General features: G+C 38.7%; 1 protein-coding gene across 1 annotated transcript; it reads left to right on the plus strand.

Annotated features, from left to right (window-relative positions):
- The first annotated feature begins 4 nt into the window (after positions 1-4).
- LOC135464449 (methionine synthase reductase-like) lies at positions 5-11,439 on the plus strand. The gene is given in 15 exon segments (XM_064741878.1): positions 5-13; positions 736-887; positions 2,289-2,439; positions 2,831-2,948; positions 3,265-3,820; positions 4,359-4,506; positions 4,907-4,991; positions 5,380-5,536; positions 5,866-6,046; positions 6,392-6,434; positions 6,940-6,964; positions 6,966-7,133; positions 7,767-7,984; positions 8,733-8,971; positions 10,033-11,439. Coding segments are annotated over 14 exon segments (2,316 nt in total). The 5' UTR covers positions 5-13; positions 736-740; the 3' UTR covers positions 10,113-11,439.
- Positions 11,440-13,127: the final 1,688 nt, after the last annotated feature.

Genomic DNA, 13,127 nt, shown 5'->3' on the forward strand with positions numbered 1-13,127 from the left:
GATGTGGACGGACGTAAGATGCACTGCTCTCTCGTCAAGAGCTATTTTCGCTATTTGTCAACCGTCGATTTGCATTTTTGATCGAATGTAATGCTCATTTAACTCCAAATTGTAATTGTAAGCATCTGCTCTGCGTGAATGTCGCCCCAAATAAAGACTTATGGCGACAAAAAGATGAACTTTCGTGTTTACATTATACAAGCACTTGACGTTTTCACCACGTAACTCGTCAACATGGCCGCGGGCATTTCAAAACAGACGCACGTGGTCGTTAGTTGATAGGCGCTGGGGGAATTGTAAAGGTTGATGCCTTTGTTGATCGCTGACCCACATCTCAGATATTCATTGTGAAAAGGAAATCCTTCAAAGAATTGACGTCACTTCACCGGTTGACAGCACCTAGTTCTTACAATAAATATAACCATTGGGAAGATTGCTGTAATGGCATTTTGCTCTCACATTAGATTAAAACATAGTTTGGATACCACCATTTTGTATTTTTTCTTCTGACAATGATTTTTATAATTTAGCAAACTTAAAAAATCTAAACGTTATACAAATGAAGTGAAAATGTGTAGGCCTATATATAAAAATGATATTTAGTATAGCTGTGTATAGTGTAGAAGACAGATTGTACCCATATGTCAGGCATTTTATGAACGCTCTTTAGATAAAAAAAAAGGTACATTTCTACATCAAACATCAACCAAATACATAAATCCACGTATTTTGCAGGAGGTATGCCATCTGAAACCCGAAATCGCTTCCTGCTACTGTATGGATCTCAGACAGGCCAAGCCAAGGCAATAGCTGAGGAAGTTCACGACAAATCTGAGCAGTTTGGTTTACATGCGGAACTGCACTGTATCAGCTACACAGAGAAAAAGGTATGGCATACTTTCATATTAATCTTCAAAGGGCCTGGAATCTTTGGCGCACCGAAATTACCTCCCACGACGTCACCCATTTAACCGTTGTGTTTTTAGGCATTATATGTGGATACGTGGAACATCTTAAAATGAGTAAGAATGAAGGTTAAGTTTTGAAAGTGAAGTGACATAAACCTGGTTGAAGACCTGTAAGACAGGTTTTAGATTATTAAACTGATCTGGAAAGTTCATCATGGACAAACATATAATTTAAGCCATTCGGATTAAATTTAAAAATCCCCTAGTCAAATACATGTAGGCCGTAAGTGGGAAGGTCTACCAGCAACATGCGGATGGTCGTGGGTTTCCGCCGTGCACTGCCGGGTTTCCTCCCACCATATTGCTGGCCGCTGTCGTATAAGTGAAATATTCTTGAGTATGACGTAAAACACCAATCAAATAAATAAATAAATAAATAAATAAACAGACAGCTTTGGGAAAATCCATCAAATATGGGTATGTATACATAATATCAAAACCGAAAAACATTGGCTTTATTTGAGATCTCTCGACATGTCTACAACTTTCAAAAGCTGATGTCATGTTTTTCTTCACTCTGTTGCCTACAAATAGTAGCTGCTGTCATAACCTACATATGTACTTCAAGGGATGTAAATCATGCCTCGGGTGGAGAAAATGGGCGGACTGTGGTTTACCAGTTTGAGGTGCTTTTCTTTCAGTGACAAGGACAGAAGTCAGCTGCGTGCTTAAACCTTGCTTTAGACACTTGTTTTCCCAGCTCGCATTGCTAGTTGGTTCTTCATAGTCAGCAAGTGGTCAGTGACCCTGGCCATTTGCCCAGTCTAATATTTGTTGAAGGCCACTTGTTTTCCATCATTATGATGTTCATATCTGTATGTCACACCTGGGAAAGTTTTTCAGTAACTTTCCCGAGGTCGGTAGTTTATGCCAGGCACCCATCAAACTGATGGCCATTGTATAAGTGAAAAATTCGATGTGGCCTTAAGCGACATTCAGATAAATAATTTGTCTTCATAACAGAGTGCAATGGATTCAAATCCGTTCACCAGTTTTATTCACTCAAAGTTTGTTTGAGCAAGAATAGTGGGTTTTATAGCTGCTGTTCCCCACAATGATGAACCAGTATGGATTCAAGTACTCCCAAATTTCACTTGTAACTCAATTTCATCTAATTTGATTTCAGCTCCTGTTTGTGCATGTACATATACTGACCTCTATATGGTCGTACATGGGAAGATTGTAAGTTTCCTCCCACCATAATTCTGGCTGCTGTCGTATAAAAGAAATTTCTTCTTAAGTTTGATGTAAAACACCACTCAAATAAATGAGTAAATGAGCTCTATTTTATCTTCTGTTTCACCCTTTATGTCGTGGCAGTTCAACCTTGAGCGAGAGCGCTGTGTAGTGTTTGTTGTCTCGACTACTGGGGATGGTGAACCACCAGACACAGTACAGAAGTTCTGGCGACGACTCAATAAACGAACACTGCCTGACACTCATCTACAACATCTGCATTACTCTCTACTGGGTAAAATCTAACATGATCATGTCATGGTTATAAGTTGTTCTTATCTGTGTTTTAGTGGACATGTGGACATGTTCTTAATGTCCACTAACATGGTGATGGCAGAATTACATGTTAGTTTACTTGCGAATTATAAGTAACTTCAAATATTGAAGTATAGTGTTTTTCAAGCTACAAGCTGCCAAAATAATTTAGATAATCATGTTTCTGTGAATACTGAAATTTTAATTTCTGCGTATTGTACCAGTATAATTTGTCTACTTCTGGATTGCGCATAGCTGTACATTCTAAGTTTTGAGATGCATGAAGCATGTATGTGTATTCAGTTAGGCCCATATTTGTCTGAAATCAGGTCTGTAGTGATACCTGTATTTGTGGTGTGACTTACTTGTAGGTTTGGGAGACACAAATTACACAAATTTCTGCAAGTGCGGGAAGAGCTTGGACAGAAGGCTAGAGCAACTTGGAGCTAAGCGTTTTTTCCCCTGTGCCTGGGCTGATGATGGTGTTGGGTGAGTGCTTCTGGGGCATATCACAATGGAAATGCCACATTTGGTTTAGAGGAAGTGTCATGTGAAAGCCATATTGCCATCTCGTAACTTGCATCACAGAATGGCTCTATCTGATATATGCTCTAAAAATATGTCCTGTTAACCTTGTTTATCCCTTATATCATAAAGACCAATTAATTTTGCTTCAGATATTAAAACAAATTCATATTACATAGTAAGTAAACAAGTAGTTGTCCGAATTGGAATACTGAGAAAATTCAGTCAGAAACATTGAATTTTCAGATAAAATTTAACTCTTTATCATACATTTTTACAGGCTTGAAGTTGCGGCTGAGCCATGGATTGACAATGTGATACCAGCAGTAAGGGAGTTTTTAGGATTGCCCGCTGTGGTGGTGAAATCAGTGGAGTGGGTCAGTAAGGGAGATAACTACCCAGTTTCCCACTTGGAGGCTCCATCAGTCCAGTGTGACACAGCTCAGAGTAATGGGCAATCTGCTGCGGATAATAAGGTAGAAAATGATACCAAAGCAGATCTGACTGAATCCCAGACAGCTGATATTAACATGTCTGAATTGTCTGGACATGGTAGTGATAGGACTGCTATTGTAAATACATCGCACACTTTGGACTCTTCAGACTCAAGAAACTCACAGAATACTTCAGAATTTTCAGGGATTGGAAATAGTTTAGCAGCTGCAGGCAGCAATGCGGTTGATGGTTATGTACCAGGTGGTAAGGTGTTAAACGAGCCCATGGATGTGACATTATCTCTAACCTCACCATCACCTGAACTAAGAGACTACTCTCTAACAGTACCTCTTCTGTCCCCACCATTCCTTTGCCTCACCTTCACAGACCAAACTTCAGAGGTACGTACATTTATAGACACTTCACTTTCGAATCTTGAGTGTAACATGTAACATGTTCCTCACATAATGTCATAAATATCCTCATCAATGTTTCCATTGGTTTCTATGTGTTGATAACATTGTGGGTAACAGTTGCTCTGAATGAGTGATTCATTTACTTAAGCAATAATGAGAATGGTTTTAACGTCAGTGCTACATGTAAGTGTTTTTTTTTTTGTGGATGTCATGCTCTTCAGTCATTTGGTATAATGTCAGCTGGCAGCATTGCGCATCACAAATGCTTTGTAGATCACTGTGCGCCATGCTCACGTGTGTATCTTGACTGCATGGTTCACGAAACCGTGCAACTTTTGGGCTGACTTTAGGCTGAAAATCCTGCTGAAAAAGATACTATATGTCTTATAGTGTTATGACTTCTTGAAAGTTTAAGTACCATAGTCTCTAAGTTGTTGCTCATAAGTCATACGCTTGTACTGAAGTGATATAAGAAAGGTGAATACAGTTTCTTTATCCATTATTGATTTTTTGCTACTTTCAGAACCTAGAAGACTTGCCTTATCAGAATGGCTCTGCCCTCCCCTCAGCAGCCTCACCAGTTACCATGGCTACAGTTGTGTGTGCAAAGAGACTTACCCAAGAAGATGCCGTCAAAACAGCTCTCAATCTCGAGTTAAAATTTGATGTATGTATAAATGTGTTTTCTGAAGAGTTTATTACTGCAGATTATTTTCCACATCGATGTGAAGTTGATCCAGGCTTTGCTACACAATGGATATTGTGTGGACTCCGTATGAATTATTTGAAGGGTTATCATCTTGACAAGTTCAGCAAAAAAAACATTAGAAAAAAATTGATTAATTCTCTTGACAAAATGAGTATGTTCTGTATTTGCTAGTAGCATATTTCGATCTAAATACTTAATACTTCGCTTGTGTAAAAATCTTATATAATCTTGGTGTAGATGTTGTACAAGATTTACAAAATTGCCTAACACCAGTCAGTATTTAAATGTCTCAATGTTCTTCTGTTTTTCTTTGATAAACCTTTTATTGGTATGTTTTTCATTGGCATGTTTTGTATTTATAGCCGTCTGTGATACAGTACCACCAGGAGATGCCATTTCTGTTATGTGTCCAAACCCACATCATGAAGTCTCCCAGCTTTTGGACAGGTATGATTACCTTCTTACCTTCCCTTAGTCATTTGGGAGGAATGTGCAGCTGCAGTTGAATTAGTTGGAATTATTTAACAGCTCTTCATGTAATATCATATCAGATGAATTGATTCCTGACCTCAGTTGAATAAATGCAGTGAAACATGAATATATTTATTGCTAGATCGATACAAAACCTGTTGCTGATTGAAGAAGAGTACTTGTACATGTTCAATTTTCTGAGCTGCTTCTTTTGAGTGAAGACAAAATGTTTTTTTACCTGATACAAATATGTGCTCGTCGTGACTATGATTTGTGTTAATGTTACCAGTATGGATGTATGGTTAAAAGTTTTGTCATTCTTGTACATGTCTAATAAGTATGTATTTCTTGATCTAATTTTCAGATTAAATTTGACTGATGTGGCGGACCAATTGTTCGAGCTGAGTGTGATGCCTGACACAAAGAAGAGAAGAGCGGCCATTCCAGACCACATTCCTCCCAAGTCTTCACTCCGTCATATTCTGACCACTTGTGTTGACATCAGACAACCTCCCAAAAAGGTACCTTAGAATGGTCTGTAATCTGAGTGAAATATTCTGTACAAAGATGTTTAACATCAAGCTAACATAATATTGCTGACACAGCATGTAATTCTGCATCAGCCATCTATTACACCTAGATCCAGATACCAGTTTTTTGCTTAAAGCAATCCCTGCTTAGAACTGAAAACATTAGATATCTTTAATAAAGTCCCCTTTCATAGTATGGTTTTTCTGGAGCATTGTTGGAGATGCCTAGCTGAGCTTTTTATGTGAAAATCTTTGTGTGACGTGTTGGAAACATAGTCAGTTAATTCCCATGATTTATCTGTTATCTTTGATGTTTCCAGGCATTATTACGAGTTTTGCTCGAGTTCACCTCTAACCCCATACAGAGACGACGTCTACAGGAGCTGTGTAGTAAACAGGGAGGCCAGCTGTACACACAATTTATACATGGACCTGGGCTCTCTATTCTAGACCTCCTCACAGCTTTCCCCTCTTGTTCTCCAACTGCTGTTAGACTTCTAGGTACATGTGTAGTGTATAGTAAACTGTTGATTGGATTGATGCGTTCTAATGGCGTAATAATCTATCCAGTTGGATTGTGTAACAAATGAACTTATGTAGTGAAGTACCACAGATTTTGAAACATTTATTGTCTGGTTTAAATGCATACAGAACAGGTGTTTACAAAATTAGACAATTAGAGTAATTAGACAACTACTGGCTTTTCACTGTCACCTAAAGTGACATTAGCTCTGGAGTATTTGTAGACTTAATGACATAGGAGCTGAACAAGGTGAGTGCTCTGGTTATGCTCAGATAATGTATGAAAGCCTGTTAATCGTAATTTTTACTTAATTCATTTTTCAGAACATCTGCCTCGCTTACAGCCTCGACCCTACTCAGTTGCTAGGTGAATCAAACTTTTATATGCACCATTTTCATTGTTTTGAAATGTATGATTATATACAGCAGCTACATAGGTAAGGTGGGGAGGGGGAGGGGTCCATGGCTGAGGTGTCCATGGCTGAAGTGGTTAGGGTGCTATCCTGGGTCATGCTGGTCTTTCCACAACCTTCAGATTGTTATGGGCTTCCTCCAGGCTCCACCCGATTTCCAGCCACCATAATGCTGGCTGCCATTGCATAAGTGAAATATTGTTGAGTATGGTGTAAAACACCACACAAATTAATAAATAAATGTAAAGACAGGTATAAAATAGGAAAATGTTTATTCATCATAGTTATATGCTACAGCCATGTCCCTCTTTGCGTCCTTCTGTGCTAAGGCAGAAAGGTACATGTATAGCCACATTTTCACCTTGTTAAGCTGTAGACTTACTATAAATTATGAAGACATAGATGTACAATGTGCTGGGCTTAATTTGGCTTGCATCACTGACTCTGACTCTTTTACAGTTCTCCCCTGGTTCATCCAGGACAGATTAAGGATCGTGTTCAACATCATTGAGATATCAGCGGGAGAAGGAAGATGTGCCAGAAGAGGCGTGTGTACGGGTTGGTTAGATGACATCACAGGTGAAATCCAGGTGTATAAACCGGCTACACTGGAAAATCAACTGACTACTCTGACACTGGAGGAAAACTCGCAGGTATGTGTGAATTCTGACATACAGCATGCACTATCCATCAGCATAGTGAGTAACCTGTACACTGGGATTCAAGCATTAGGAGGAAGTCATATGCTGAGATTCTGTGTAAGATATAGGGACAAAATATATAATGATTTTCCAGGCTCCAAGATATCCTGTAGGGAAAAACACGCCAAACATGTCGTATCTCATCCAGGCAGATGTGGATTGGCTCATTGTAACACCGTTGTAGTCATTTGTTTTGAAATACATTGGTCAGGCTTTTTGGCGGGCATTCTGATCTCAGCAAACTGGCAAAAGTGTTTACTGTGACAAATCAAATTAAATCCTCTTTGTGAGTTAAGATGGGCAATGTCATCGCTCCGTGGGGCAGAGATTCTAAATGTAGGCACTGATAGTTATGGACATGTGGAAATACACACATCAGCACATCACACTCTCATTTCAGCCAGGAGATGTGATGCCACTGGTGTTGTTTGTTCCTTTCTGTTTATTTTTTTCTCAGGGCATGTTGTTACAGTGGGTTGTAATGTAAATACACATCTGATCATATACAAGTTACTTTACTATGTTATAAAACACATTTCAAGCATGCCCTAACACTGTGTCATTGTTTGTCTACTCTCTGTTTAGATCCAGATACCAGTATTTGCTCGAACCAATCAGAATTTTCACATGCCAGAAGATCTCAGCATCCCCTTGATAATGATTGGTCCTGGAACAGGCGTAGCTCCATTTGTGGGGTACCTTCAGCACAGAGAGTTCCTACTCAAGGAGACGACAACTGAGTCAGTAGGGGACACATGGCTGTTTTATGGATGCCGACACAAAGATCGAGACTTCCTCTTCAGGTTTGTTTCTCATATGGTCCATATGCGAGGAGTTGTGCCTTTAATGTCAGGTGATGTGCATGGAAACACAGAGCTATCTAGTGTTCCAGCGTGGTGCAATGACCCATTAGCCTGTCACCAATGCCGTCGCTATGAGTTCAAGTTCAGCTCATGCTGGCCTTCTCTGGCCATATGTGGGAAGGTCTGCCAGAAACCTGCGGATGGTCTGTCAGAAAGTTGTAAATGGTTGTTGGTTCCCTCCGGGCTCTGCCCGGTTTCCTCCCACCCTAATACTGGCCATATAAGTGAAATATTGTTGAACGGCATAAAACACGAATCAGATAAATAAAATAAATATATTGTTTTTTAAGTAGGTTGAGTTAAGAGCCGTGAGAGCATTACATTGATTTGAGATTGTGTAAAATTTATAAGCTAATGCATTCATTCAACAAAACCCAGTAGATAGTTCTCTGTTATGTCAACTCAATAGTAGACATGTACCACATTGTATTAGGTTAATAAGAGACTTGAACTTTGCTTTGTCTGGTTCGTAGACATGAACAACCTTGTGTTATGGCAGCAACATATCTGAACTATATAGTGTAAATGCGAAAACAGACATAATCATATTTTGTAAAGTTAATAGTAGACTTGCATTGCTTAAAGTCAGTAGTATTCATGATCAGCATTGTGTAAAGTTAATGGCCGACACAAACTACATTGTGTTAATTAAATACAGACTATATGAACTGTGATTTCATTGTTCCAGGGAGGAACTAGAGAGGCTGAGAGAAGTCAGGGTACTGTCTGAGCTGTGTGTGTCATTCTCCCGGGATGAGGACAGGGGAGACAACAACCGATATGTACAGGATAATCTGCAGAGTCATGGGCCAGCATTAATAGAGCTGATAGAGGAGAAGGCTGCTGTGATATTTGTATGCGGGGATGCTAAAAATATGGCCAAAACAGTCAATGACATGTTTGTTGACCTTTATCAATCTTGCAAAGGTTAGTGTTGTGAACTGTATTCCAGTTTATTCTCCTTGCCTTCAACACAAATTGACCAACTTCTCTGACACTTCATAAATGGAGTATCTCATGGATCCACAGACAAATTTCAATTTGATCAGCTCTACTGATCCTTGACCTACCTTCTTAGTTGATTTTTGATATTTGGATGTTTTTTGATCATAACAAGAAATTAGCTTATAAAATGACCTCCGAGTGTGAAGGTGCATCACAATAACTCAGGAACCTCTCATCAGTGTAGTGGCTGTTGTAGCCCAGCTCATGCTGACATCCTCTCCAGCTGTATCTGAGCAATCTGGCAGCAACCTGTGAATGTTTCTAGCAGCAATGTGTTGAAGATTTCCTGGTACAATAATGCTGACTGCATTCTTTAACATGGTGTAGAACACCAGGCAAGTAAATAAATAAATAAATATAAAAAGTTTCTTGCATATGATCCTGACTTATTAGATATGATTATATTGTGGTGTGATTCAATGTCACAAAGAACACACGGTTCAACTTCAGTTCTTTGACAGGAAATAGAGCAGTACACTACAACATGTATGTCTTGTGCTGTAACCATGGAAGATATCTATAAAAAGATGACATCAGACCAAGTTGATTGTCTCAAAATAAACTTCTGAATTATGAGCATTTTCCAAATTGCTATTGTTTTACAGTAATAACCTGATTTCAGCCCAAGCTGTTTGCTGGCCAGTGTGTTTTCTGATGATAACTTTAAGGGATGGAACCCCATCAGACTCAACTCACCACTGTGAATACCAACTGTTATAGAACAGATATAAACTATGTAAAGCTGTGCAGCGGGCAGCTCAGTCCAAAGTGTTGTCGTTAGGCTTAGCCTGAAGATACCTGGAGGATGTGTGGACATGATCTGTTTCTAAGATCTAAGATTATGTCTGCTCTTGATTACAGGTTTTAGTGCTGGTGATGCTCAGTTCAAGGTGATATCATTACGCTTGATCTGAAGATACCTGGAGGATGTGTGAAGATGATCTATTTCTAAGATTTAAGATTATGTCTGCTCTTGATTACAGATCTTAGTGCTGGTGATGCTCGGTCCAAGGTGATGTCATTACGATTGGCCCGGAGATACCTGGAGGATGTGTGGACATGATCTGTTTCTAAGATCAAATTGCAGACTCTGCTACTATGTCAATCCCTCAATCTTTTCGCATATGAAAGAGCTAGTTTCAGTGCAATTTATGCAAATTTTAATTTGATGTTGGAGACAAAACTCGATTGATTAGGTTGGCCAATTACAGAACTTTACGAAAAGTATAATTTTATCAGTCTAAATAGAATAATGCCTTCAATGAACACCTTGCAAACATGTGAAAAGGTGAAGAACCAGGTAATCTGCACACTGTGCACTATTAACAGAGTGCAATAGGTGTTGGGTGAAACTGTGTTATTTTCATCTCTTCACTGCCATAATGGAAGGAGGTGACAAGATCGATCCATAACTACTTGGATCATTGATAGGGGGCAATAATTTTTCATCAAGAAATTTTATATGTACCCTATAGACATGATTTTATATCCTTGGGCCTTTTGTACATTTTATGGAAGTGACTTTTATTTTATTAAGAAGCTAAAGAATACAGCTGTTCATTATTGTTTTTTTACAGTTTTACATTCTAAGTGACTCTGTTAATTCATTTTTGCACTTGTACAGTTTTAGGCAAGCCATGAGATAAAATTATCTTTCAGATATTTTAACATTTGATTCTGTGGTACCAGAAATATTGGTATCTTAGAATCATGATAGGTTGAAATGAAGCTTTAACTGTTTGATATCAATCTTGCGAAATCCTTCTGATATAAACAATTTGCATGTTCATGTGAACACTGACTTGTTGATAAATCTGTGTTAATCAATTTTTTAGGGTTTAAATCTTCAAATGATGAATCAGGATTTTTATTACACAAGTTAATTGCACTAAAGAAATGTTTGTATTGGGAAAAGCTGATTCATCAAGATTTATGAAATGCCAGAAGTATCATTTTTGTACTTGCAGAAAATTGGAAATGAGCCAATTTTAAATATTGGCTAAATCTATGCATATGCTGTTTGTTTAGATATGAAATATTCCGCCTGTTGCGTGTTCACTACATGCTGAGTGTCACTGAGATGTGACCAGCGTAAGCGACATGTCCTGTACTTCCTGTAATGTAGCTCCACACTTGTACATCTGCAGGTGCAGTTTATTTCGTGATGACCTCTGAATGTCCTGGTGTTATCGGTTAGGAAACATTATATTTAATTACTGTTAAGTTTACAGTAAACTGTAAGATACTTTCTCTTGATACATATCTCACAAATACAATACAATGTAATATACTTTCTGTTAATACATATCTCACAAATACAAGTATGTTATGTATATTTTTACACAACATATTAAAGTGACTATGAAAGAATATATATATATATAGGCCTACCCTGAAATGTCTGTTTTGATTCATTTCTTCCTCAGTGAAACTTTGTGCTTATTTTGAGAATTTTATCATTTGATGTGATAGTTCAGTAGGTAAATTCGAGCTTGATAGCCAAAGTCTTGAAAGGTGTACATGTACTATGGTCGCTAGAATTAGTACCCTTGTAAAGGTTTTCTGCTTAGTGCATTATTACAAGTTGTGTCCAGTTTACATATATGGTTTCCTTGACAATGTCTGTTAACACATGTAGCTCTCAGAACAGGGATTTATGAGAGTGTACCGTAGTTGTAATATTTAAAGGGCTTTATGTCTTTGCAGCATGTGTCAAGAAAAGACAGATATTCCTATTTGCCCGAGTGCTCAGTTTATGTACGATTTATTTATTTGATTGATGATTTATGCTGTACTCAAGAATGTTACACTTACGGCGGGGAAGGGGGGAGGGGGGGAGGGGGCCTACAGAAGGGAACTGAACGAAACAAAAACAAAAAAAAAATTTGTTTTTCTGATTACATGCAGTCTGAAGGATTTCACCCAGTGTTTTGACATATTTATTATATAGCTCATTTGCATACACCGGACATGTGTGTCGTCTTTTGATTATTGAATATAGGCTGATGAAATAAACAGTGCAAACTTTTTCTCAATAAAGAAAAGACTCGCATAGGAGATGCCAGCACTGACAAAGTTATCGGTAAATTTTCTGCCATTCAAGTGATTTGTTGGTATGTTTGATTGGAGTTTAGCATCACTTCCAACGTTATTTCAGTCATGTCATCACAGTGTATCCTTGTAGTAGGTAAGGCCCAATGCCGAGAATTATATGGTGCTGCCTCACTCAAACACTATGCTGAAGATAAAAAACAGACATGACACTCCACAATTAAAGTGGCAGTCAAATTATACTTACATGTCACTGGATGTCACAGCTAGCCCTGGATGTCTTAAGTTTGCTTTTTTATATTTGTTCGCATATGCAAGTGCTACCTCTTGTCAACCATGCATGCAATGGGCCTACATATACTTTCTGGCTTCCTCTTATGCTGAGCAACAAGCAAGCTGGTACCATTAAGATTACCAGTGTCTGAATTGCTATGACTTGACTGGAGATTGCATGAGCTCCAAATCTACCATTTACGAGGCAGACCTCCTGTACGTATCTGCTACCGGCACACCACTTCTGACAGCTAGTCCACTCGTATTAAGTTGGGTTCACACGTGAATAAACCTCGAGTTCCCAAAGTGGACCACCATCGGGCATGACAAACTTACTGACCTAAAACCGCATGCACCCACTTCAAGTTACAGCACCATAGCGTGAAGACCCATGCAGGAGCCTCTCACAATCCTGTCGGTGTGAGTTCCAGCCCAGCTTATGCTGGCTTCCTGTCCGGCCGAACGTTGGAAGGTCTGACAGCAACATGCGGATGATCGTGAGTTTCCTCCCACCATAAAGCTGGTCGCCGTGGTATAAGTGAAATATTCTTGAGTACGGCGTAAATCACCAATCAAATAAATAAATCAAATAAATAAACACCAATATATTCTTTTTAAAATAAGTTTTTAACTTTGGTGGTGGTGGTGGTGGTGTGTGTGTGGGGGGGTGGGGGTGTAATTTCAATATCGGTTGACTATTTGTGTGACTTCAGAATGTAGTTCATGTCCTAAATTGCAGCCTTGAAATGCGTTG

Source organism: Liolophura sinensis, chromosome 1 (assembly GCF_032854445.1).
Source record: "Liolophura sinensis isolate JHLJ2023 chromosome 1, CUHK_Ljap_v2, whole genome shotgun sequence".
NCBI classification, from domain to species: domain Eukaryota; kingdom Metazoa; phylum Mollusca; class Polyplacophora; order Chitonida; family Chitonidae; genus Liolophura; species Liolophura sinensis.